A 23968-nucleotide genomic window follows, 5' to 3' on the forward strand; every position below is an offset into this window, starting at 1 on the left:
ACTTGTCAATTCTTGATCTCGGGTAAGATTTCTTCGCCTGGTTTTAGTGATGTTATAGAAAAATTAGGGGGGTTGGTTTTTCCTGCCCAAGGGACTGAGTCCCCCCAAGTCCACAATCGTTCAGAGATGAATGGATGCAGGCAGGATGCAGAGAAAGCAAGGCAGATCTTTTCTGTTGCAACAGAGTTCCCTCCCCTCCTTGCAAGGAGGTAAGAGAGACCAAGAACAAAGCGTGCAGGAACCTTTAAAAGACTTTTGACATTGCCCAACTCCTTAGCCAAAGACCACCCTAAAAACATCATACAATCATAGGAGGCAGTCAGCAGCAGAAATCTTATCTGCCAGGATATGTGATAATGGTCACTGATTGCATTACCTGGGCAGCCTGGCCATTCTTTTGTGATGGTTAATACTTTAGTTCCTGAATCCAGGTGGCAAGCTCACCCTATTCATACACAAATATGCCCTTAAGACAGGATCTGAAAGATTTGAAAGTGAAAAGACAATGGGAAGGCTTTCCCCATTTGCCTCCCTCCCTGCAGAGGAATATTTGAGGTCACTGGGAGAGTAAAAAATGGCTTCAGGATTGCTCTCCTGTACCATTTCAGACATGTGGTTTATATACTTACGCATGTGTGCATTTATGAATATTTATTCTATATTTGAGACCTTAGAATTCTTCGAACGGTGACATGCTGCTTTACTGATTTAATGGAACTTTAATTAAACTGCGGTGTTAGACTTTATGCGAAAGCAGTATGCAAAAAAGGGTGGAATGAATGAGGTAGCAGCTGCGTAAATACTGTAAGGGGGAAATGATGATCAGCTGCACCTTACTTTTCTCTTGCCCATCCCATGATCCACCCCTACCCTTAAAGTAAAGGTAAAGGGACCCCTGACCATTAGGTCCAGTCGTGTCCGACTCTGGGGTTGTGGCGATCATCTCGCTTTACTGGCAGAGGGAGCCGGTGTACAGCTTCCAGGTCATGTGGCCAGCATGACTAAGCCGCTTCTGGCGAACCAGAGCAGCGCACGGAAACGCCGTTTACCTTCCCGCCGGAGCGGTACCTATTTATCTACTTACACTTTGGGCTGTTAGGTGGGCAGGAGCAGGGACCGAGCAATGGGAGCTCACCCCGACGCGGGGATTCGAACCGCCGACCTTCTAATCAGCAATCCCTAGGCTCTGTGGTTTAACCCACAGCGCCACCCGCGTCCCACCCCTACCCTTACTACCCTACTAAGAATTCTGGAGATCTGCATACTGTTTCGGTTTGCACAATAAAGTCATTGAAATTAAAATAATTTCAAAAATATTATTGGACAACACAGCTACGTTCACTTATCTGGGCCGGGGAGGGGAGGGGCGGGGGGGAAACCACTACCTATGACTGCAACCTGTAGACATAACAAATAACCGTAACACCTTCCGGGTTCACCTTGAAGATTGGCTGCCTCTCTTTTCCGCCTTTCCAAATATTACTTGCAGGTGTCTGAAGAAGTGTGCATACACACGAAAGCTCATACCAAGAACAAACACAGTTGGTCTCTAAGGTGCTACTGAAAAGAATTTTCTATTTTGTTTCGACTATGGCAGACCAACACGGCTACCCACCTGTACTTGCAGGTGTGGGAGGGAAAGTAAAAAAAATAAATAAAAAAGGAACCCGGGAGTTTCGTTTTCAGACCGTTGGGTTGCCCCCTCTTGCCTTTTCCTGTCTCTAGGTTCCTGGCTCTTTGCCGCAGCTGGAGAGACTGAACTTCGGCTTCCGGCCAACGGGAAAAGGAGAAGAGGAAGTGCACAAGAAAGTGCCCGGCGGCGTGGGAGGACGCGAGGACACTCTAGCCCCGTCCCCTCGATGCCTAGGCGGAGACAGCGGGCGCGAGAGGGAGAGAGATGCGGTTGCTTCCTGCCTGCTGTTTTGCTGCCGTTGCCGGTCGCGCTGTCCTGGCAGGTGAGTCGTCGTCCTCTTCCTCCGCCGCCTCCCTTTCCCAGGCGTCCCGAAGGCATTCCCAGCAGCAGCTGAAGCCCTGAAGGGGTGCGGGGCGGGAGGGAAAGCCAGGGGCACCCAGAGGTGCTCAGCCGGTTTCTGTGGGGAACAGCAGCTGCGGGTCGGTGGGAAGACGGAGAGGGAACAGCCTCCGCTTGCTGCCGCCGGTGCGGCTTCTTGCAGAATCCAAGGAGAAGGCTTTGCAAAGGCTTCTGTGGTTGCATTGGGCAGCCGGCCTCCTCCTTGCAGCTGAAATGCGGTAGCCTGATTCCTATACTGTACTCCCCTCCAAGGGGGGGGGAATATTCCCATTATCTTGATTCCCCAAGCCCCCTCATTCCCTATAATATGTTAATGTTGTGCATAGCCTTCATCTGCTCCACTCTCCAACCTTACTCTGGAGGAAGTGTAATTCATTGTTAATCCCACCCCCTCCCATGAGCTTCACTTCCACTTAAGTGGGTTTAGGGATGTATCTTAAACAGATTTCGATTTGAATGCTTGCAGCTTTTCTCTCCTTTTTTGGTAGGATATTTCTGTGCTGCTTTTTATTTTTTTTAAATTTATGTATATATGTTGCATTACATGATGGTGAAGCATTTCCTCACATGTGTAACTGCATTTTTCAAAGTCTATGTCTGTCTGGAGTGTCTCCGGATAAATGCCCGCTTCTTGTTTTGAAATGGGTTCAGTGGATTGCTTTCAACCCTTGGTATAAACTGTGATCGCTTCTGTCTTTTCTTTAACGCGAGATGAGCGCCGCAACCTCAGAGTCGTCCGCGACTGGACCTAATGGTCAGGGGTCCCTTTACCTTTACCTAGTAAATACTGCAGGTCCAAACTTCACCTTCAAAGCCAATTTGCCAAACAGGCCATCAAATCCACCCCCTGCATTAAGGCAGGATTTCTATAGCTAAAGTAGGAATCAGCAACTGGAAGCAGCAAAGCAGAATATGGCCCCATGAAAATGCTGGCTTCCTCACCCTTTGTTTTCACGCAGAGACATGTGTTTTACACTTTGTGGTACTAATCTTTGGGGAATAAGGGACGGGGGGGGGGGGCTGGCCCACCACCTACAGTCTTCTCAGGGAGCATCTGGTAAAAGTGTTTGCTAATCAGGGCTCTAAAGCAACCCCAAACACAAAGGTTAGTCCAGCTTTTTTTATTGAAAACCCTGAAGGAAAGTTTTCAAATGTTTTTACTTGAATCTTCCTTCCTGATGACTTCTTTTGCAAGATTCAGAATGAGGCAGATGATTTGCTCTCTTTGAGTAGGCAAGAACCATTGCACGCACATGTTCACTCCTGTAGACAAGCATGTGCTCAGTCCTGCACAGACAGCCACAATTATTTCTTTTAAAATGCTGTTGGAGAAGTGATGGATGCTTGCTCATAAATAGCCTCTTGCCTGGCCATTTGTGGCGAGCAAAGGGTACCTCCAGGTAACCAGGCAGGCATTAGTGCAATACAAATCCTGAATTCAGATTTGCATGAGCATGAGTGTGCTCATAACTTTTATGAGTTGATCTGCAAGCCAGGATGACACACCACCTCCTCTATGTGATCATATCCACACTTTCTCCAACTGCCAAGGTGCTTTATAAAAATGAACAATGTGTTTTGGCACAAGAATTAATAGGAGCCATGGAAGAAACATAGTGGAACTGCGGGGGAAGGACCTCATTAGAATTTATGCTTCCCATCATTGTGCAGAAAAAAATGACTTCATTATGGAAAATATATTTTCATTCATTCTTCTGTGGTGTATATTTGTCTGTGGTGCGGAGGGTTACCCCCCCCCCTTTTGAAGAGAAGGCTTTCTGAGCTGAAATTGTATTTTCTTTCTCTCCAGTGCAGGAAGTGGAAAAACTTTGTAATAAGAAAGTCTCCATCAACATTGGGCTGGTTATTGTTCTGGTAAATCCTGAAACTAAGAAATTCATTCTCTTTCCATCCTCTGCAGCAGTAGGTAGTCTCTGGCAGTTGTCCTCCTTCCAAAAAAAGGAAAGGGAACCAGAAGAGCATGTTGATTCAGAGCATGAGCTATGAGCTAGAAGTTGGCAGTTCAAAGTTCAACTTGTTCATAAACCAGAGGCAGGGAACCTGCAGTCATCCAGATGTTGTCTGCATCCCATCCCCAGCCATTCCTGGCTGTTGGCTGGGGCTAATTGGAACTGGAGCTCAACAATATCTGGAGGGCCACAGGCCACCCTGCCCCTTCCTGACTTGACAAGTGTCTATCGGATTGCAATCTCATAATTTCAGCCTTTCTAGTAGTGGGCATTTCCAACCACTCATTAACCTACAAGGCCATTTACACATGATGAGTAAAATTAAAACAACCCATTAACTGCTTTATTTTTTTCAGATCAATGCCTGAATAAATGAATTTATGATAAATATTATTAATACTGATATTAAGTATCTAAATTCACTGAGACCTGCACAGCACACATGTTTGGAGCCTTTCACTCTAAGAACAATCATTATCATAGTCAGGGAATAGAAGTAACATTGGAAGCTGCCATTTTGAGCCAGACCATTGGACTATCTAGCTGAGCATTGTCTTTATGGAGTAGATCCTGTGTTTTGCAGGGCACTCTGCTTTTAAGGCAGGAGTTTAATTGTCTAATGAATTGTGTTTTATTCTGGACGAGTGTTTCAGAAAAGAAACAAGATAGGCTCCTGAGTTGCCTCATGTTTTCCCAATTTTTAAAATTATGCATGTAAATTTGAGTAGAGTTTTCAGATTGCTGACTTCAGATTTATCTATTTCTTTTATCTAGCATAACACCGGCTTCATCTCCCTGTGAGGACGACCTCTCCTCCTAAAAAGGTAAAAAGGTCATGTGCAGAATACATGGTGTGAATTGTTCTTATTTATTTATTTCTTTTTTAAGAATTAGGAAAAGAAACTGCAGCTTTTGGCTTTGGAAAACATTTCTTCTGGTGGCCCATCTCAGATATTTCCCAATGTGTATCTGAAAACACATGCAGGCAAGGGACCAGAGAATTGTGTCCCAGTTGTGTCTCTGCAGTGAAACTTCCATCTGGCAAAGGTCTTGGGCTCTTCCAGTTGCCTGTGGGCTCTGGAAAATGCAAACTAATTCAAAGATGGGGAAGTCCAGCTCCCATCAGCCCCGGGAGGAATGAACAGGAATGATGGGAGTTTTAGTCCAGCAACATCTGGAGTAGCACACAGTACCAGCATAAAAAAATTGCCAGATGTTTGTTGTAACTGCACAAGGACATAGTTACCTGTATCTCACCACAAGCAATTAATTCCATTGCCCCCATTTCTCATCCTCCTTCTCTTCCACGATTCCAAGAGCTTTCTGACAAGTGATAATTATTCCAGGCAGTGATGCAGGGCAGAAAATTCTCTTCTTTTTTATAAGTTCATTAGTGGCAATGAATGGTTGTGAATTGCAACACACATTATTAGGCAAGATTGGCAGTTTCAAAGTTTTTAGCATTGCTTGCTAACTGCAAGTATTCTTGATTAGATCATGCTCTAGGGCATGAGAGTAGTTGCCAATGCAAATTACTCTTAATCTGCACAGAGAAGTTTTCCAATTCAAATTTTTCCTGAAAACCCCCATCACTGATTGCAAGCTTGTTAAGATTTTAAAGCACTGTGTGGCTCATGGCTGAGTTCCTCACCCTAAGGCGCCTGTTCTTCGCCAGCCCCCTTTTAAAAAATGCCATTAGGGCAATGTAATGTAGGAGGTACCCTTAATGTATTTAGATGTCCTGCTCACTAGTGACTATAGAGAAATCCTCTATGGATATGTCAAATGTCATTCTGTTTTCCAGTACAAGGCAGCACTAGGCTATAAGGCGGAGGTAGGGAATCTGTGGCCTTCCAGGTGTTTTAGGGTTCTTTGGGCCTCATTCTGCATGACTAACAGGCAGACATGATGGAAATCCAACAAAATAGGGAGGGCCACAAACTCCCTATCCCTGGGCTAGAGCAATATATACAAGCCGTTATTGGCCAGAATGGCAGTGAAATAGGGCACCTAAGGAAATTGTGCAGCTATTCCACTGGGTTTTAAAAAGTTGGATTTTCACAGCCTTGGGGAGAGGGGAAGGAAGCTGAAAAGGGGGAAACAGAGGGAGATGTTTTGTTCACAGCATTGTGCGGATGCGCTGTAAAAACTTAAGTGAACAAAGTGTGGATATGCCATATATGCAGAGGAGTATTTGCTCAGCTGCAGGTGTTTTGAAAGGTGTTGCTGTCGCAGAAAAGGCAAGCTGGTTATTGTTTAAAACCATCTTGCCTCTTCAGCTGGGTGATTGTTTTCATTGCAGCTGTTCAAAACCATGAACCTTGATGAACTAGCCTCTGCTTCCCTCAAGCAAGCTGAGCAGCCACCCAGCCTATAGAACAGGGGTCAGCAAACTTTTTCAGCAGGGGGCCAGTCCACTGTCCCTCAGACCTTGTGGGGGCCGGACTATTTTTTTTTGGGGGGGGGTGAACGAATTCCTATGCCCTACAAATAACCCAGAGATGCATTTTAAATAAAAGCACACATTCTACTCATGTAAAAACACGCTGATTCCCAGACCATCCGCAGGCCGGATTTAGAAGGCGATTGGGCTGCATCCAGCCTCCGGGGCTTAGTTTGCCTACCCGTGCTATAGAATTTAAATGCTTGTGCTCTAAATGGCCAAAAGCCAATACCTCTGTGTGTCTTGTAGCCAAGCTTATAGCTGTGTCTTGATCAATTGCTATTTTTGTCAACTTTGTTCAAATTTTGTTGCATTTGAAGCATTTTGAGAGTACAGTACTTTTTTGTGAAATTGTTCACAAGGTTTTCCCTCCAACTACAATTATTGAGCTTTCAGGTATTTGTTTGAAGTGGATCTCGTGTGGGTCTCTCTCACAAGCTCCATTGAAATGAATGGAGATTTCTCCATAGTGCACAAAAATACACACACTGGAGTAAAGTCTGCATAAAAATGTATGTGCTAGTGACAATTGCACACACAAATGCATTATATTAGGGGAAATTGCTGTGCAAAATAGCATATTTGGCACAACTGCATATAAAAATGTGTATACCAGGAGAAATGTGCACTAAAATGCTGCTGAATTTTAATGAGAACTTTAATTAAAAAAAAAAAATCACAGACCAAAATGGAGAACTGAACTGAAGTTTGGAAAAATTAGGAAAACTGAGAGAAACTGAAAATGACAGATTTGAACACTTCTAAGTGTACTACACCAGTCTTTTCATTTGCTTTGTGGTTAAAAGTTGTCTGCATATAGCAGGCATGGTTCTCTTTTAATTACTTGTATTGCAAAGGTTATGCTTGTTTTTTTTTTTTTTTTTGCTGTTTTCTCTGAACATTAAATACTGTTTCCTCATTTGTATCTGTTTCGAGGCCAATTACAGATTCTTACAAATCTATTTAGCTTCTGGTAACATTACTCATGCAGCTAAAAAATAACAAGTTGTTACTTCCGGGAGCATTGATTTTCTTGAGTATGATCTACTTTAACAAGTTTGCTTAATGCTTTACTTGACTTATTAAAAGCTAAAATACAGGGAAAGTGGCTTCACTTTTTCATTTTTGCAAGTTGTTTCCGTGTTTTTGAAAAATGCTTTGTATGGAGCAAAGAACCTCTCTTACGGTAGATAACTATGACCTCATACGGCTGTGAACAAATGCATCAGATTTTTACATTCTTATTGGCATTTATAAGAATCATGGTATAATTAGAATTTTATTACGGGCTGTTTTTGTGGCATAGATATCCTTTTTTTATTAAAAAAAAAATCACTTTTTTATTCTATCCACCCTCCAGATAGCACAGAGTGGCAAAATGGATCTGTCCCATTTTATCCTCACAACTCAGTGAGGTAGCGAGAAAGTGACTTTTTTGAGGCTGTCCAGGGCACTTTGTGGGTCAACAGGAATATAAACCCAGGGCTCTTGGGACACACTCTAGCACTCTATCTACCACACCCTGTGCTGGCTGTTAGCCATTAACTTTCTGGAACCTAAACTGTGTGTCAGTTTCAAGCAGTAAGCCAGAAACTGAAGTGACCTGAAGGAGAGGGAAAGAGTCTCTGCTCCCTGAAAAATCAAGGGCTCTTTGATTCACTTACTTGATTCTCCTTTGTGCAGGGAAACATATCATGCACTTCAGATTCCCACAGGTAAATGAGTTGCGGAATCGTCTGAAAACATCAGTGACCTGGGAATGACTTGAAATAATAAGTAATAAAGTGTTGCAGAAGACATCCTGAAATTCTGCAATCGTGTGCTCAAAGGAACACATAACAGGCACAAAATGTGGACAAGCTGCCTCTGCCCCCTACTACTCAGCCATAGCCTTGGGGGAATGACTGTAGAGCACCATTTTTTGCATTCAGAAAGTCCCAAGTTCAGTTCCTGGCATCTCTAGGTAGGTAGGCCTAGAACCTCTGAAAGCCATTGCTAGACACTTTCATAGTCATTGTAGACACTTGTATTGAGCTAGAATGGACCAGTGGTCTGGTTTAATATAAACTAGCTTCCTATGTTAATGTCCTCACCATTCCACCCACAATCTAGGCCCCATCTGCACAATGAATTTAAACCAGTATTATAGCACTTCAAACAGTCATGGTTTCCCCCAAATAATCCTGGGAACTGTAGTTTGTTATAAGGGTGCTGAGGGTTGTTAAGAGAAGCCTGCCACAGTGCTACAGTTCTGAGTTCCCTGGGTTGTGTCTCTATGAGGGGTCTTGGGATCTCTGAACAACTCTTAACAAACTACTGCTCTTTGGGAGAAGCCATGTTTGAAGTCGTATCGTGCTTTAAATATATCGTGCAGTTGGGGGGTCCTTGGTGGACAGTTGGTTATATGAGGGAAAACATTTTCTAAGGCCTTGGAACAGAAGCAAGCAAATGAGCTTGGGTAGCTCAGTCTTCAAGATAATTTTGGTTAGTGAGAAGGGATAGGCAACATCTTCTCAGGGAGAAGTTTAATCATTTCTGTATTTCAGTTACAGGTGGGTAGCCGTGTTGGTCTGCCATAGTCAAAACAAAATCGAAAATTCTTTCTAGTAGCACCTTAGAGACCAACTGAGTTTGTTCCTGGTATGAGCTTTCGTGTGCATGCACACTTCTTCAGATGAGGTATCTGAAGAAGTGTGCATGCACACGAAAGCTCATACCAGGAACAAACTCGGTTGGTCTCTAAGGTGCTACTAGAAAGAATTTTCATTTCTGTATTGTTGGTTTCCTCATGGAGTAGCCCCCGGCTGTAGAAAGCTTTCTCGGTTATCATCGAGCAAGGAAGCACATTGGGTCTCAATATAATTTCAGCCCTTGGTAACCTGGTCAAAGAGCTGATCCTTAGTTCTCACACAAGCTCCCCATTCTCTGCTTCCGCAGAGCAGCCTTTTCTGCCCTGGCAAACAACTAGCAGAGTTAAGTTTCTTGACTCAAGAATTAAGAGCTTCTTAAGAGCAGTAATCCTTTGCTAATAATAGCTTTGACTGCTGGGTTGGCCAGGTAGAAAGGAGGACAAGGACTCTTTGGGTGGATGTGCAGAAGAAGGAATTTTGATATATTCAGCTTGTCATAGGCATCTTTTACACATGCTACCGAACTGGGGGGGTGGGGTGGGGGGAGTTAGAAAGAATCCTGAAGGAGTTGAGCAGATTGAATCATTTCAGACTGCAGGTGGGGATTCCATTGTTAGGAGGAATTGTTTCAGGGTGCAACTTAGTGGTTAATTCTGTTGCTGTTAAGAGTCAGCTAACCAAGAGCAAACCAAGCTGGAGGTGTTGCTTGGCAACCAAGCAGCGTGGCATGATCTTCACTGAGATAGCTTGTGCTCTGATTGCCTGTGTAGTTCTGAGGAAGTTTTTTCCTCTGTGTGTTTGGTTGTATGTATCTGCGTGTTTGGTTGTATGCCTGAAGCGAGAGAGACAAAACCTTTGTGTTCCCTTTCCCTCAAATTACTCACTGTTTTTGTCCAGTTTGCCCAGGAAAGTGTTACCAAGACATTGGACTCCATCTGAGTTATTGAAGTGACTTTGTTCACGGTATTTACATTGAGCATTGAAATATGGTGTCTCCCACTTGCAGTCTGAAGTAGAGCAGACTGTGCTACTATCACCTTATTCTATAGAAGTGATCCAGAAAACATGGTGCCTTTAGACTTTCAAAAAGTTTTGGGCAAAAGATTTCAGGTTTGCAGAAAAGTTAATCATAGGATAAGGAGACAAGTCATTTAATGGATTGGTGACTGGTTAAATAACAGGAAATATATAATCAGAATAAATGGAGATTTCTCACCATGGAGGGATGTAGAAAATTGAGTACCTCAAAGATCTGTATTGGGAGCTGTGCATTTTTTAGCATCCTCACAAATGATCTACTAGAGTTGGGAGTGAGCAGTAAGCCACTGCTTATACTCCGAAAGGATATCTCCAAACTGGCTGGATGAGCAGTAAAATGGATAATGTATAAAATGATGCATGCTGGGGCAGAAAATCCTAACTTCACATTTATCATTCTGGAGTCTGAACTATCAGTGACTGATGAGGAAAGAGATATTGGAGTTGTAGTGGATGGAGATGTTGAACCAGTGTATGTGGCAGTTATGAAAAAGGTGAATGTCATGCTAAGTATCATTGGAAAAAGGACTGAAAATGAAATTGCCACGGTATTCACACTATAATTTAAAACTGGCCCCACATTTCCTTAAGATAACCTTTTGCATTATGCATTGCATGGTGTATTTAGCAACAGAGGAGAGACACTCTGCAACAGGTGATGTGATGAGAGATAAGGGGCTCAATGTGTTTGTTCCTCCTTGTCAAAGTTGTCTCGGTAAACTTTGGCAAACTTTGGCAATTTATTCTTGCTCAACGTTGAAACACCCCAGGTTTCTCTTTGTAACTTTGCCCTTCCATCGCCTTTCATTTTTCCTTTTCTTTTCAGAAACTGGATGGCTTCTAATGTGAGCCTGAATCTGGATAAAGAAACGTTGCTGGAGGATGGGGTGCCACCTGCCAAGAAACCTAGGTGAGCAGAACCAGCGGGATTGGATGAATTAATGGAGGAAAAGGCTATTGCCTCCGTGATTAGAGGCAGTGTAACTCTTGCCTGTGGGTTGCTACAAGTGGGAGAAGGCTATTGGCTTCATGCCCCGCTCGTTGGCTCGCCATCAGCATCTGGTTGGCCACCGTGGGAAACAAGGATGCCAGACCAAAGAGGACTTTGATCTGATCCCACAGGGCTCTTATGTTAAGTCACATTATGGCGGGGAGAGCCATGAAGCAACTTGGGTGACCTTGGGCCATTCGCCAGCTCTTAGCCTAACTCACACCATGGGGTTGTTGTGACGGAGGATAAAATAGTAGTGCATGGGGAGGGCTAGGTTAACACAGAAGCTGCTCGCCAGAGAGGTTTGAAGCTTCCCCTGTTTTGCCATGTTCCTGCATGCCCCCCAAATGCTTATTGCTGTGAGCTGCCACAGTCCAGGACTTTTTTTTTGCTGCCACCAAGTTTGGCAGACTTATTTCTAACTTTCATCACACATGTGTGCGTACACACACACACACACACACACACACAGCATTCTTGTAGGGATGTTTGAGGAGAATAGGTTTTTGGGACAGCTTAGGACCCCCTGTCTTTCTAAGTCCTTGCAGCTTTTCATTTATCCACCAAGATCAGTGAGACTGCAGAAGGTCAGGCTTATGGAATTTGCAGGCTTGCTCCAGCAGAAGGTCCCTGGTTCAATCCCTGGCATCTCCAGACTCACGGTAGGGCTGGGAATGATTCCTGCCAGAATTCCCAGAGACCTGCTGCCTGTCAGTATCAACAGTACTGAGCTAAGATGGACCAGTGGCCTGATTTGGTATGAGGCAGGTTCCTATGAGCATGCCTAGATACTGGAAAGTGCTGTTATTAATAATGACAGAGAAATACAGAGAACCACAGTCAAAGGTATGAAAGAAGATCAAGGTAACTTCCATATCGCAGGCTTGGGTGGTTCTACAAGGTTAGCGAGTAACTGTGCTAATATACTTGCCTCTTCAAATGGACCAAAATTTTCCCCCAGACAAGGGGAAGGAATCTGACACGGAACAAAATTCTAGCAATTTTCCTATACTAGACCAGTTCTTTTCAAAATAATTGTGTTGGTGGCCTTTGTATCAAAACTATATATATATATTTATTAAATTTATATACCACCTGTCACGTTTCACCAGGGTGTTGCTCATGAGTAACAACAGAGTCCTCTTACACCAAAGACTACTTTATTGTGCATAACTATTTACAGTGCAGAGCTAGTTAAAACAAGACCACTCAGTCACTTGCAGAATCTGGAAGTGCCCCTCTTCTGTTTCCTGCCCAGCATCAAAACGCCGGAAGCTGCAACTCCCCCTCTGATCGCATCTGGCTGGCGTTGCTGGGTCTCTGCCTAGCATCCCTGACCCTCTGCTCCTCCTCCTCCGTGGGATAGAGCTCTGGCGATGGGCTTTGAGAGGTGTCAGATGACAGAAGCGGCTGGGGCTGAGTGGGGCTCCCTGTATCTGAGCAAGACCTACTCTCGAAGAGATCCCCTACCCCGATCTCCTTCCCGCCCGAGCTCTCCTCATAATTAGGAGTTCCTCCCGGGCTCTCCTCACGAGGAAAAGGCAAATCCCTGACACCACCCTTCATCAAGAGATCCCAGAGTGGTTCTTTGGTGCCCCCATGTTGCTTTGTTAGCCATTTGTACAGCCTGCTGTTAAGATGAAAGAACTAAGGGAATATTTGACATTTTGAAAAGCTTGCCTTCACAGTTGCCTGGCGTGAATCCTTACTTGGCCAACGGTACTCATGCCAGGCAAGTGGCTATCTGCAAGCTTAGCTATATGGGAATGGTAGCCAACATTGTGCCCTCCGGATGTTGCTGGACTGCATCTCCCATCATCCCTGACCATTGGATGATCTGTTTTGGGATGATGGGAGCAGCTGCAGCCCAACATCTGGAAGGCACCCCATTGGCTAGCCTAAGGGCCTTGGCCATATCTGCACCCGTCGAGCCTTGTTCCCTATAAAATTCTCCATGCAGGTGGCAGGTAATTGGCATCTTTCCCTCTCTTTTTGGTTGCAGGAAACTGTTGCCGAGCCTAAAAACCAAGAAGCCCCAGGAGCTCGTTCTGGTGATCGGGACGGGCATAAGTGCCGCAGTCGCTCCCCAAGTGCCGGCCCTGAAGTCTTGGAAGGGCTTGATCCAGGCCCTCCTGGATGCTGCTATTGACTTTGACCTCCTGGAAGACGAGGAGCGGAAGAAGTTTCAGAAATGCCTCCGTGATGATAAGAACCTCATCCACGTTGCCCACGACCTTATCCAAAAGCTGTCACCAGTGAGTCGATGAGCTGCGGAGCGAAGGGTTTGCTAGCTTCAGGCAAAAGTGTTAATAGATCGTACTGTTTTGTGCGGGGGTGGAAGGGCCTGCCTCTGTTTATGGCGCCAAGTCTGACAGCACATGCTCTTCTAAGATTTAGGAGAGGGGTCAGCAAACTTTTTCAGCAGGGGGCCTGTCCACTGTCCCTCAGACCTTGTGGGGGGCCAGACTATATATTTTTTTGGGGGGGGGGGGAATGATGCAAGAGCACCACGATCCCCGGTGGCTGCTTACCTGTGTCTTGCAAGCGGCCAGGGCTGGCGGCAGCTGCGGAGGGACGATGAGCAGCCTGCGAAAGGGCTCTGGAGAGGGTCTGCTTAAAATGGCAGCCACTCAAACACTGCTGCTGCTGGCACCAACAAAGCCCAGCCCCCTTCCTCCTCTAGGCAGGGTAGGAAGAAGCCAGGAGGAGGGAGGGAGGAGGCACCGCCGCCGCTGCCGAGGGAGGGAGAGGGAAAGAACATGTGTGCTGGTGATCCACGCGGCAATTCCCGGACCGTCCGCGGGCCAGGATCCAGAAGGCAATTGGGCCTGATCTAGCCCCCAGGCCTTAGTTTGCCAACCCATGCTTTAGGAACATGGGAAGCTGTGTTATGCTGAGTCAGATCACTGCTTCATGTAGGTCAGTGTTGTCCACTCTGACAGGTAGCGCCTCTCCAGCGGATTTTCCCATCCCTGCCTGGAGATGCAGGGGATTGAACCAGGGAGATTCTTTGTGCAGATCAGGGTGGATTTGATTTAAATCAAATCAATTTAAATCACAATTTAAATCACTAGTCAGTAAGACTTGATTTATATCATTTTTTTGCAGACAGACTCATTCTTGCTGGTATAATCTTAATATTTACAACTGGATGAAGGTTTCATTTTCGAGATAATAAATTTTCAGAGTAGGATTTACAGTTACATCAAAAATCACTGATTTGGTTATACTATTAGAAATACATAGATAATTATGAAATTATTGTGAGGTTTAATAAGTTAACTGTTTATATTTGCATAACTTTTCTGTTGTGCTTTATTGGAAGGAAAAAAATAATCATCTCCTTAATAACAATTCAAACAATTTATTTAACTAAAACAATAACATTATAGCATATGTATCCATGTTTGTTAACTGATGTGGTTAAACATTTTTTTCCATTTCTTTTTTAAAAAAACAAATCCTTATTTCCTGATGAATAGCCTTTGGACTATAATGTAACTTAAATAGAAAACTATATTTAGAAAGATTTTTCCTCCAAAAGCATTTTATTTTTTAAAAAATGATTTTAAAAAATCAGATTTAAATTTAAAAGAATCCATTTTTAAAAAATCATTGCTTTTTATACACTCTGGTGCAGATGCTCTATGTCTGAGCTACTACCCTTTCCCTTTTGTTCTCTGCTTTCCCTTCCCTATATAAAAAAAACCATATTGGACTGGGCTGAATGCATCATCTTTCTCCAGTCCGAAGACCTTCTATCCACTGCTTTGATGGGGCTTGCAGTGGTCTCCTGTCCAGGTTCCCAGTTAGGTCCAATGATGCAGCATGAGGCATTCCAGTCTATTGTAAGGAATTGAGGCAGGCAGTTAGGCATCTGTCAGGTTTCAGGGAATTCAATTCCACCTATGGTGGCAGCCAAAAAGCAGATAAACAAGAGTTCTTACCAAGTAATTTGTTCACTATTCACAGAGATAGACGAAGGAATGCAGTCTCCCTAAGATAATGGCATTGCTCTGAGTAAAGTCCGACCCCCTCCATCTCTCCTATTCTACGTCACCCCTGCGTCGTCTGATCTGAGCTTTCTGTCTCTGAGCTTTCTGTTCTGCTACTCTCAATGCTCACCTGGTCCTGGGAGAGGGGGGTGGATCAGGAATGCGTTCCAAAGACACAGAGTCTGTCAGTGGTCTCTTCCCTGGGTGCTGCTTCTTCCTGCTGCTACTCTCCTAATATTTCCCAGCTTCTCCCCTCTGCAGCCTCTGAACTATGCCCTTCTGCAAACCACTGTTCTGAATCTATACTGTCCTCCTCTTCTTGAGAAGGTTCAGTGTCCAAGCACTTTCTTGGGCTTTTGGACAACCCTATATGCTGTGAGAGTTTAGGCAGAAATAGGACTCTAATGCAAGAATTGCAATTCCAGTAATGTGATTTTCTGTGTTTACTCAGAGGTAAGCCCATGGGTGTATTCTCGCAGGTAAGTGGACACAGCATAGTAGCTTAATTCCAGCTGTGCCTCTGCTGAATCTCAGCAACCAGTTCAGACAGCTGTTTATGCCTCACCCCTCTCAAGTCCTCCGCTGCTGATTTAAAAAAAAAATAGTCGCTTAATAAAATAAATACAAATAAATTGATTCTGATCTTGGATCCCTCCCCACCCCCCACCCCCGATCTTCTTGGCAGCGCACAAGCAATGTCCGTTCCACGTTTTTCAAGGACTGCCTGTACGAGGTCTTTGATGACCTGGAGTCCAAAATGGAAGACACCGGGAAACAGCTCCTTCAGTCCGTCCTCCACTTGATGGAAAATGGTGCTCTCGTGCTGACCACAAACTTTGACAACTTGCTGGAAATATACGCGGCAGACCAAGGAAAGAGGCTTGAATCTCTTGACCTGACCGATGAGAAAAAGGTAATTGGGGGGGGGGGTGCTCATGCCTGCGAATGGTGGCCAGTCTAGCCCATTCATCTCTCAATGGTGTCCGCAGCTCAGGCCTTAAGTGCCATTTTAGCTGTTGGCTGTGGTGGTAGAACACACTGCGTTGTGTCACTTACAGTAAGAAGACAGGACTAACACCAACATTGTCAGGCAGGGGGAGAGAAGAGAAGGGAGGCAGGGTCCCTCCTGAATGGTGTTTTCCTCCTACAGTGGCACATTTTAATATAAAAAAGGGTTGTGGTTTGTTTTTTTTTAAACCCCTATTTCAATCGTTTTAATATTTTCAAAAAATATTGGGGGAGGGGGTTATCCTGCATTTTACTCTGTGAACTGCCCTGAGATCTTATGATGAAGGTTGGCTGGTTGGTAATTAATTAATTAATTAATTAATTAATTAATTAATTAATATTGCTTGCCGAGTCAAGTGTACCTTTTTTAGTTTATCCAAAGCAGGGTCAATTAATGTAACTATTTAATTCAATACTAAAACCACTGCATGCATCCTCGCTGAGCAGCCTCTTTCACACACCCCAAAATGAGTAGACCCCGCAGCTCTGCTTTCTCTCATAATCTTCTCCTGTCTGCAAATGTTAATATTAACGGGAAGTTCCTTTTTCCTTTTTCCAAATCACAAGGCACTTTGGCAAATTCCAGGGGGAATTTATAGTGTTGACTTGAAGTGGAGCTTAACAAAGTACGCTATAAAGTTAGAAACAACCTAGGAAAGCTGCCTTATTCTGAGGCAGGTTAGCTTAGTATTTTTGACGTGGAGTGGCAGCGTCTCTCTAACGTTTCAGACGGAGGACATTTCCAACCCTGGCTGGAGAGGATGAGGATTAAACTCGGCATCTTCTGCCTGCTGTACCACTGAGCTTGGGCCTTTCTCCAAAGTTCATTCCTGTTTTTTAGCTTCCAAAAGTTGAAATTCCTATAAGCAGCTCCTCTTTTGTTGGAATGGACCGAGTGCCTGGCTTACTCCAAAAGCCATGTAAACAGCAAAGGGAGAGTTATTTCTTGCCAGTTCCTTTTAATTATGTATGCCAAGTTTTCCATGCACGTCCTTGATTTCTGCTTCCTGCAGAACTTTTCAGTGTGATAATACTCCTGACTGGGACAAGGGAGAATAAACAGAAGACGAGCTACACGAGAATGAAATGTTAAACACAATAAATCGTGGAAGTGTTATGATAGTACCTGTGGAAGTGCATTTGGAAAACTTCCCCTGTGCCAAACTTGGTTTAGAGAAGGCTCTGCAACTCCTGTTTTAGGGAGGGAAAGTACTAAATTTCAGGGAAGGAATGTAAAGAGAGCTGGGGGAGAATATTGCCCTATGATGTGCAATTCTGAATTTAGTTTTTTGCCTTCAACAGTCATGAATGTACTAGTGGGTAAAAACCCAGAATGGGATGCATTTGTGCCAAGAAGAAGAAGATAAAATTAGATAATCCAAAATAGGTAAAGGTAAAGGGACCCCTGACCATTAGGTCCAGTCGTGTCCGACTCTGGGGTTGCGGCGCTCATCTCGCTTTAGTGGCTGAGGGAGCCAGTGTACAGCTTCCGGGTCATGTGGCCAGCATGACTAAGCCGCTTCTGGCGAACCAGAGCAGCGCACAGAAACGCCGTTTACCTTCCCGCTGAAGTGGTACCTATTTATCTACTTGCACTTTGACATGCTTTCGAACTGCTAGGTGGGCAGGCAGGAGCAGGGACCGAGCAACAGGAACTCATCCCGTCGCAAGGATTCAAGCCACCGACCTTCTAATCGGCAAGCCCTAGGCTTTATGCTTATTAAACAAATTGGCCTAGAGTTGCTTATTGTGTGCTTCCAAAATGCAGAAAACAATGTTTTGAGCAAGAAACGGGACAACAGCATAGATTTGAAGAGTAGATACTGTTCCAGTAGCATAGCAGACTTCTGTTTGCACAATGCAATTTCCCCTCTCTTGCAGCTCCCAGCACACTCTGAAAATCTGCTGTCTGGAGAGTTGGAGAATTCTCCCCAGCAGATTTTGAAGTCTCCTGCTGCACACAACATTGTAGAGAATGCTCAGAGTGGAAGATTGATCTGGATCTCTGTTTTCATTAGCTCAAAACCTAGTATACAGGAAAAGGCTATAGAGAGCAAAAGGCAACTGGAGGGTCTTCCTTCAAGAAAGTCTTTATTGGGGGGGGGGGCAATGTTGACTCAAGCTGTAGCAGTCAAAGCATCCCATTCATTACCCTGCATGGGCTGCAGCTGTTGTCCCACCATAAGCCTGAGAACATCCTTCACAAAGGAACCCAACTGTGTGCAGCAGCATGGGGTCTGATGCCGAGAAGTTCAGATAAATACATCCCTGGGCTGAGAGAGATTGCATGTGTGTGGAATTTATTGTGTTTATAGATAACCGAGAGCCCTCCCGCCCACCCCTGAGGCAGGAATTCTATAAACATATTTGCAGGGTGCTCAGTTCCTGGCATGTGGGCTTGAAAATAAATAAAGGCATTCCTGCTCTTCACCCTGCCCTACTGGCCACTCACTTCTCTCTCAGCCCAAAGCCCAGTAGGTTGTAGAAGCCAAAGGGAACTGTATACTTTTTGGGAGTGTTGACGCTGAGTGCTTCTTTTGAAATCCCATGCAGGTGCTGGAGTGGGCGCAGGAGAAAAGGAAGCTCAGTGTCCTACATATCCACGGTGTGTACACAAACCCCAGTGGGATAGTGCTCCACCCAGCCGGCTACCAGAATGTGCTACGCAACACAGAGGTTATGGTGAGATTTGGAGCCCTCTCTGGGCCTTGTTGTCTCTTTCTGAAGGATGAGTGCTGCTGGTATATAAGTCTGGGATGAGGACTCTGCAGCCCTCCAAATGTTGTTGGATTCGCAACTCCCATCAGCCCCAGTCAGCAAGGCTGTTGGTTGGGGATGGTACAACAACACCTGGAGGGTACAATTTCCTCATCCCTGATATGAGTATCAAGCCCTGAATGCTTTGAACAACTAGGAATGTCTTCTAAAGAACCCGCCAAACGAGACAGGTTCCCTTAACTATAAAGAAGGCGATTGTGCATAAACAGACTTTACACATGTACAGAGCCTGCTTACGCCAGGTGTGCATACTGTGGGTACAAGTCTTATCTGCATTATACTGGTTTTTAATTCAAATGTGCACACACACACCCATCTTCTTGTGTAATTAAGTCACATATGAACTTCTTTATGCATATAGAGAGCTGGATCGGGATATAGAGTTGATACCAGTTAGTGCTTTTAACTGTCAATTTAACAGCTCAGTAGCAAGTCACTGGAATGGCAGATGGTGTGATGCATGAGGGCAACTGCACAAACTGGAGACATCTGAAAACATCCCTGTATAGGGAAGTTTTTAATGTGTGATGTCTCACTGTGTTTTAATTTGTTGGCAGCCGCTCAGAGTGACAGGGCTGACCCAGTCAGGTGGGTGACATACAAACAATATTATTATTATTATTATTATTATTATTATTATTATTATTATTATTATTATTATTATTATTATTATTACTACTACTACTACTACTACTACTAATTTATTGCACTTGAGGCCAGAAAGGAATTATCAAGTTAAGATTGACTAGTGACCGGATGGCTTCTTGTTTTTGTTTGTGTGTAGGTATAAGGAGTGTTAGATTTCTCCTGCCCACCGTGGCTTGACTCAAAAGTGGACAAGGCTGGGGTGACTTTGCTGGGCTTTCTAGCCACTCAAATCAGGGATGAGAACGTTGTAGTGCTCTTGTTGATCCCTAAGGATTGGGGAACCTATCGCTCTCCAGCTGTTGCTAGAATCCAACTCCCACTAGCTGCTAATGGTCAGGGATGTTGGGAGATGGTAGGACATCCGGAGGTCCACTGGTTCTTCACCCCTGCACCATTTAATTCTTGCTTTTGTTACATGGAGCTAGCCAAGCTGACCTTTTGGTTCCTTCCAATTCTAAAACTCCATAGTCCTAAAGAAAGTCAGAATTCTGTACACTTTCCCTTTTCCCTTCCCTTTCCTAAAGCGAGAGATCCAGAAGCTGTATGAAGCCAAATCGTTCCTGTTCCTGGGCTGTGGCTGGACTGTGGACGATACAACTTTCCAAGCCCTCTTCCTAGAAGCTGTGAAGCACAAATCTGATCTGGAGCATTTTATGCTCGTGCGCCGTGGGGATGTGGATGAGTTCAAGAAGCTCCGAGAAAACATGCTGGACAAAGGGATTAAAGTGATCTCATACGGGAACGAATATGCAGATTTGCCTGATTATTTTGAGAGGCTGGCAAATGAAATCTCCAGCCGGGGTCGAGCAGGTAAGAGGACTGGCAGTCTTCCTAGTGCAGGGAAGGGAAGCCTGCAGACGTCCAGATGTTGCTGAACTCCAGCTCCCATTAGCCCTGACCATTGACCATTCCATCTGGGGATGATGGGAATTGAAGTCCCAAACCTCTAACATCACATCTTTTATTGGATTTTGACTTTATCACATTCATATCTCTTGTTGCTTTCCTTTAACTTGAGGTGGTCTAGAAGGGATTCCCCCTGGGTCTGTTGTCTAGGCACTCACCAGATCCAGATCTGCTTAGTTTCAGCCAGGTTAAGAGGCCTCTCATGCCTTCAGAGTACTGAAACTTCTGTGTGGGCAATACGAATGTGTAGTACCGGACCCACAATTTGGCTCCCCTGAGCACCCTTGCTTTCATTGAAAACAAAAGGCAAGAAGCCAAACAGGTGAACAAAATAAGACTTTTAGAGGTTGGGTGGAAAAAGAGGGGCTTCTGTGTCTTGTATTGCTCTTTGCTCCACCTCATCGTAGCAAAACCAGCACAATGTATGCAGCTGTATACATTAAGCAAATTAAGTGCATTTGCATAACTTTATACAAGAGGTCAGAAGCATGAACACTTGTTAGCTATTTGTGATTAAGAAAAATATGTGCCTTACACAAATAGTTGAAAATAAACCTTTACTTGTCAGGCTGGCAACAAGTATTATTGGCAAACTCCTCTAGGCAGCGTCAAAATGGAGTCTCCAAACCTCTCACCTTCAAAATCATGATAGAACAGGATAAGTAACCAACCCCCAACTGCCAATTGTCAGCTACCACCTCCTTTCTCCAATACCATCTGTTCTTTGTGAAATAAATATATTCCCAAAGAAATTCCAGAAGCATGGAAAGCTTCCCACACCAACACACTCCCTTTATATAATGAATGGCAGCTTAGAGTTGGAAGCTGCCAAAAGGGGCTGGATGCAGCCTTTCCTGTGGGTCTCTCCTTGTCACAATATTTTAAGCAAATGATTTACCACCTCCCCCCCACAATAGTACCTTTTATAAATGGGCTTGATCCAAAGGGAAACCATTCTGGGGGGGAAAGGGGTTGTGTCCCACTAAGTTCTGCCTGCGGTAGTACCATAGAAATGCCTGAACCCAAGTAAGTCAAGACGTGAACTCCCAATGGGTCTACTCAGAGTAGGACTAGCATTGGCTACAACTCAAGGCTGCTGGTGAAGTTTGGGAGGCTAGCATAGATGCAAGAGGCTCTCACACATTTTCTGTGGGTCACTGCTAACGTGTCGCCTCCAAATAACTTCGATTCCCCACCCCCTTTCCAGGTCCACCTCGGGAGGGACAGCTAAATGGTGTGGCTGCAGCTCATACGGAAATCAAAGGTAGGGAGCTTACTTAATACTCAACACTCCTTAAGGCCAGCTCTGGAGAGACAAGTTTTGCTAACCTGCAGCTACCACCACCCACCCTGAAGTGGGTGCTCTCTCGTGCATGATAAGAGCTCATGACTTAAGAAGGTATCTTGCAGAAAGTGGAAGATCCCTTAGTAAGAACATGTGAGGACACCTTCCTGCCTCCAAACTGCAACGTGCAGTGTTCAAGCTGTGGCGGTAGCAGGCTCCTGGAAAGGAAAGCAGTAGTGATACCAGTGGAGGATTCGTTCTGCAGTTCATGTGGGCTAATCTGAAAATTGTCTTGTTTCTTAATGTGGAAGGTTTTTTTTTTAAAGGGAATTTCCACATGATCACAACTCAGCTCAGCCTGGGTAAGAACTTTGTTAGTAGGATGCCTTGGCAACTAATTTTGTCAGATTGCGCCAGAGAGGAGGGAAGTTGTGGCCCTCCAGATGTTGTTGAACTCCCAGTTGACATGAAACCCAGTCAGCACGGCGAATGGTGCGGAATGATAGGAGAGCAACAATATCTGGAGAGGCAAAGATTCCCCTTAAACAGACCATAGAAAATCCTTGTGGAGCGATACTTAGCAACTGAGGATCATATCCAACATTCTCTTATCCACTAGCGCAAGAAAGAGCCCTAACACCAGTGGGTCGCAGAGGTTAAAGACTGTGCAACACTTGGGCTAGCGGAAACTTGTGCAATGGCTGATTCTTGTGCAGTCTGTTGCACAACCACCTTTGGTAGTGTGCTTGTGTTCTCCCTTGTGCGACAAGCATACTGCAAAGCAACTTCTAACTCAGCACTACGTTGGATGCAACTTGTATCCATTTGAGCAATATTGTTCCAGATTAGCGAATCCTCTCCCTCCTTAACAGACTCCCTGGGCATGGGAACAGGAAGCGCAAGTTATAGTTGGGATGCAACAAGAGCATGCGCGGCAAGTGTTCCTATGTCTTCCTGTACCCATTGCAAGGCTGAATACCACTCCACAAACCCCTGTGCGGGCATTATTCCTGAATTGGGAATGTAAACACTAGTAGGGAATGTCAGGAGAGCACACATACTAGCCCTGCTCCTGGCCTTCCTGTCTGTGCCAGCCCCAGTATTTCCTACCACCCCCTCCAAAAAAAAAGAAAAAAAGAGAAAAGACCGTGTTGAATGGCGGTTTGAAGGGGCTTGCAAGAGCCTTTGAGTGCTCTTAGGAGCCTCTACATAATTGTGAGTCTTGAGCAGGTGGGGTTCGCACTCACATAAGCCTCTAAGCAGTCAGATGCATGTGGAAATCCCCTTTAGACTTCCTGCTCAATGCTGGGTCAGGGTGGGGATGCACACCCCCAGTGCCCCTTAGTTGTGCTTCGAACAGGGCCAAACCTAGTCCCAAATGTTTAAGAATGGAAGCCATATGAATAATGTGACTAATACGGAGGGGGCCATTTGCCCAGTCACAAGTGATCTTGAGTGTCTGCAGTTTTAATTTCTCCAAGAGCTGGCTTGCCATTCAACCCCATTCCCCCTTTTAACCAGCTCCTTTTGTTACTAACCCTCTCTAGTTGTCCATGGGTTTTGTTAGGATCTCTCCTACTGCCTTCGGTTTTAAGGCCACTGTCCAAAGTATCTGCCCAGGTGACATCTGAAGACACTAATTCTACACAGGGTACAGCAGGCGAGAACGCAAAGCACTCTCCCATCTGAGCAACACCATCGTACAGGTTAACCCTTCTGCTAATGATTTAAAAGCAAGATACTGGCAAGCTCCTTGTAAGACATGACTATTTCAAACGTTGCTTAGGGAAGAAAAAGCACTGCCTTTGCCGCAGTTGTTTCTTGGAAGGGCCCATTTTTTTGTTCTAACTGCTGCCCCATCAAAATGAAACTGTAAAGCAAACTTTTGGACTCGGCAACTCATCTTGGACCCTTTGGATCTGGGCATGGAGATTTGTCTTATCAATGTGATGTCGTGTTTGTTTTTTTCTATTTAAGGTTGTATCTGCAGAGAGATCCATCCTCTCTCCCACTGAGCAAGAGTTTGCTACTAGTGCTTTTGTATTCTGTAAGGGTTTCAACTAAAATGCAAGCATTTTTTAAAAAATTACTTGAAGCTCTAGTTTTCTAAGTCTTTTCTTTATACAGTGTTTTATATGTTTGGAGCTATAATAAAAAAAGGATGTTCACTTATCTCTGGCTTAAGAGTGACTTTAGACAAATTCATGGTGGAAGTGATGGCTAGAGAGGCAATGTAGCTGTGAC

At 44.7% G+C, this 23968-nt stretch overlaps 1 protein-coding gene across 3 annotated transcripts; it reads left to right on the top strand.

Moving 5' to 3' along the window:
• Nucleotides 1-1788: 1788 nt before the first annotated feature.
• Nucleotides 1789-23896, top strand: FAM118B (family with sequence similarity 118 member B). 3 transcript variants are annotated; one of them, XM_033172338.1, is made up of 10 exons: nucleotides 1789-1955; nucleotides 3843-3955; nucleotides 4777-4826; nucleotides 10940-11023; nucleotides 13107-13359; nucleotides 15785-16012; nucleotides 18661-18789; nucleotides 20058-20343; nucleotides 21647-21703; nucleotides 23272-23896. In XM_033172338.1, exons 4-10 carry the CDS (start codon nucleotides 10947-10949, stop codon nucleotides 23289-23291), a joined length of 1050 nt encoding a protein of 349 aa, XP_033028229.1. In that variant the 5' UTR covers nucleotides 1789-1955; nucleotides 3843-3955; nucleotides 4777-4826; nucleotides 10940-10946; the 3' UTR covers nucleotides 23292-23896. The 3 variants fall into 3 exon arrangements, with proteins under 3 accessions (XP_033028229.1, XP_033028228.1, XP_033028230.1); XM_033172337.1 differs by lacking the exon at nucleotides 3843-3955 and having other exon boundaries at nucleotides 1790-1955; XM_033172339.1 differs by lacking the exon at nucleotides 3843-3955 and having other exon boundaries at nucleotides 1790-1955; nucleotides 23345-23896.
• The last annotated feature ends 72 nt before the right edge of the window (nucleotides 23897-23968 follow it).

The sequence above is a fragment of the Lacerta agilis genome, chromosome 15 (genome assembly GCF_009819535.1).
Source record: "Lacerta agilis isolate rLacAgi1 chromosome 15, rLacAgi1.pri, whole genome shotgun sequence".
Classification (NCBI taxonomy): domain Eukaryota; kingdom Metazoa; phylum Chordata; class Lepidosauria; order Squamata; family Lacertidae; genus Lacerta; species Lacerta agilis.

What these genes read in the sequence shown, in the direction of transcription:
- FAM118B (XM_033172338.1), top strand. Translation starts at nt 10,947, where the DNA reads ATGGCTTCTAATGTGAGCCTGAATCTGGATAAAGAAACGTTGCTGGAG. An exon ending in TTATCCAAAAGCTGTCACCA is followed by an intron (nt 13,360 to 15,784) that starts GTGAGTCGATGA and finishes TCTTCTTGGCAG; the next exon opens with CGCACAAGCAATGTCCGTTC. An exon ending in CTCCAGCCGGGGTCGAGCAG is followed by an intron (nt 20,344 to 21,646) that starts GTAAGAGGACTG and finishes CCCCCTTTCCAG; the next exon opens with GTCCACCTCGGGAGGGACAG.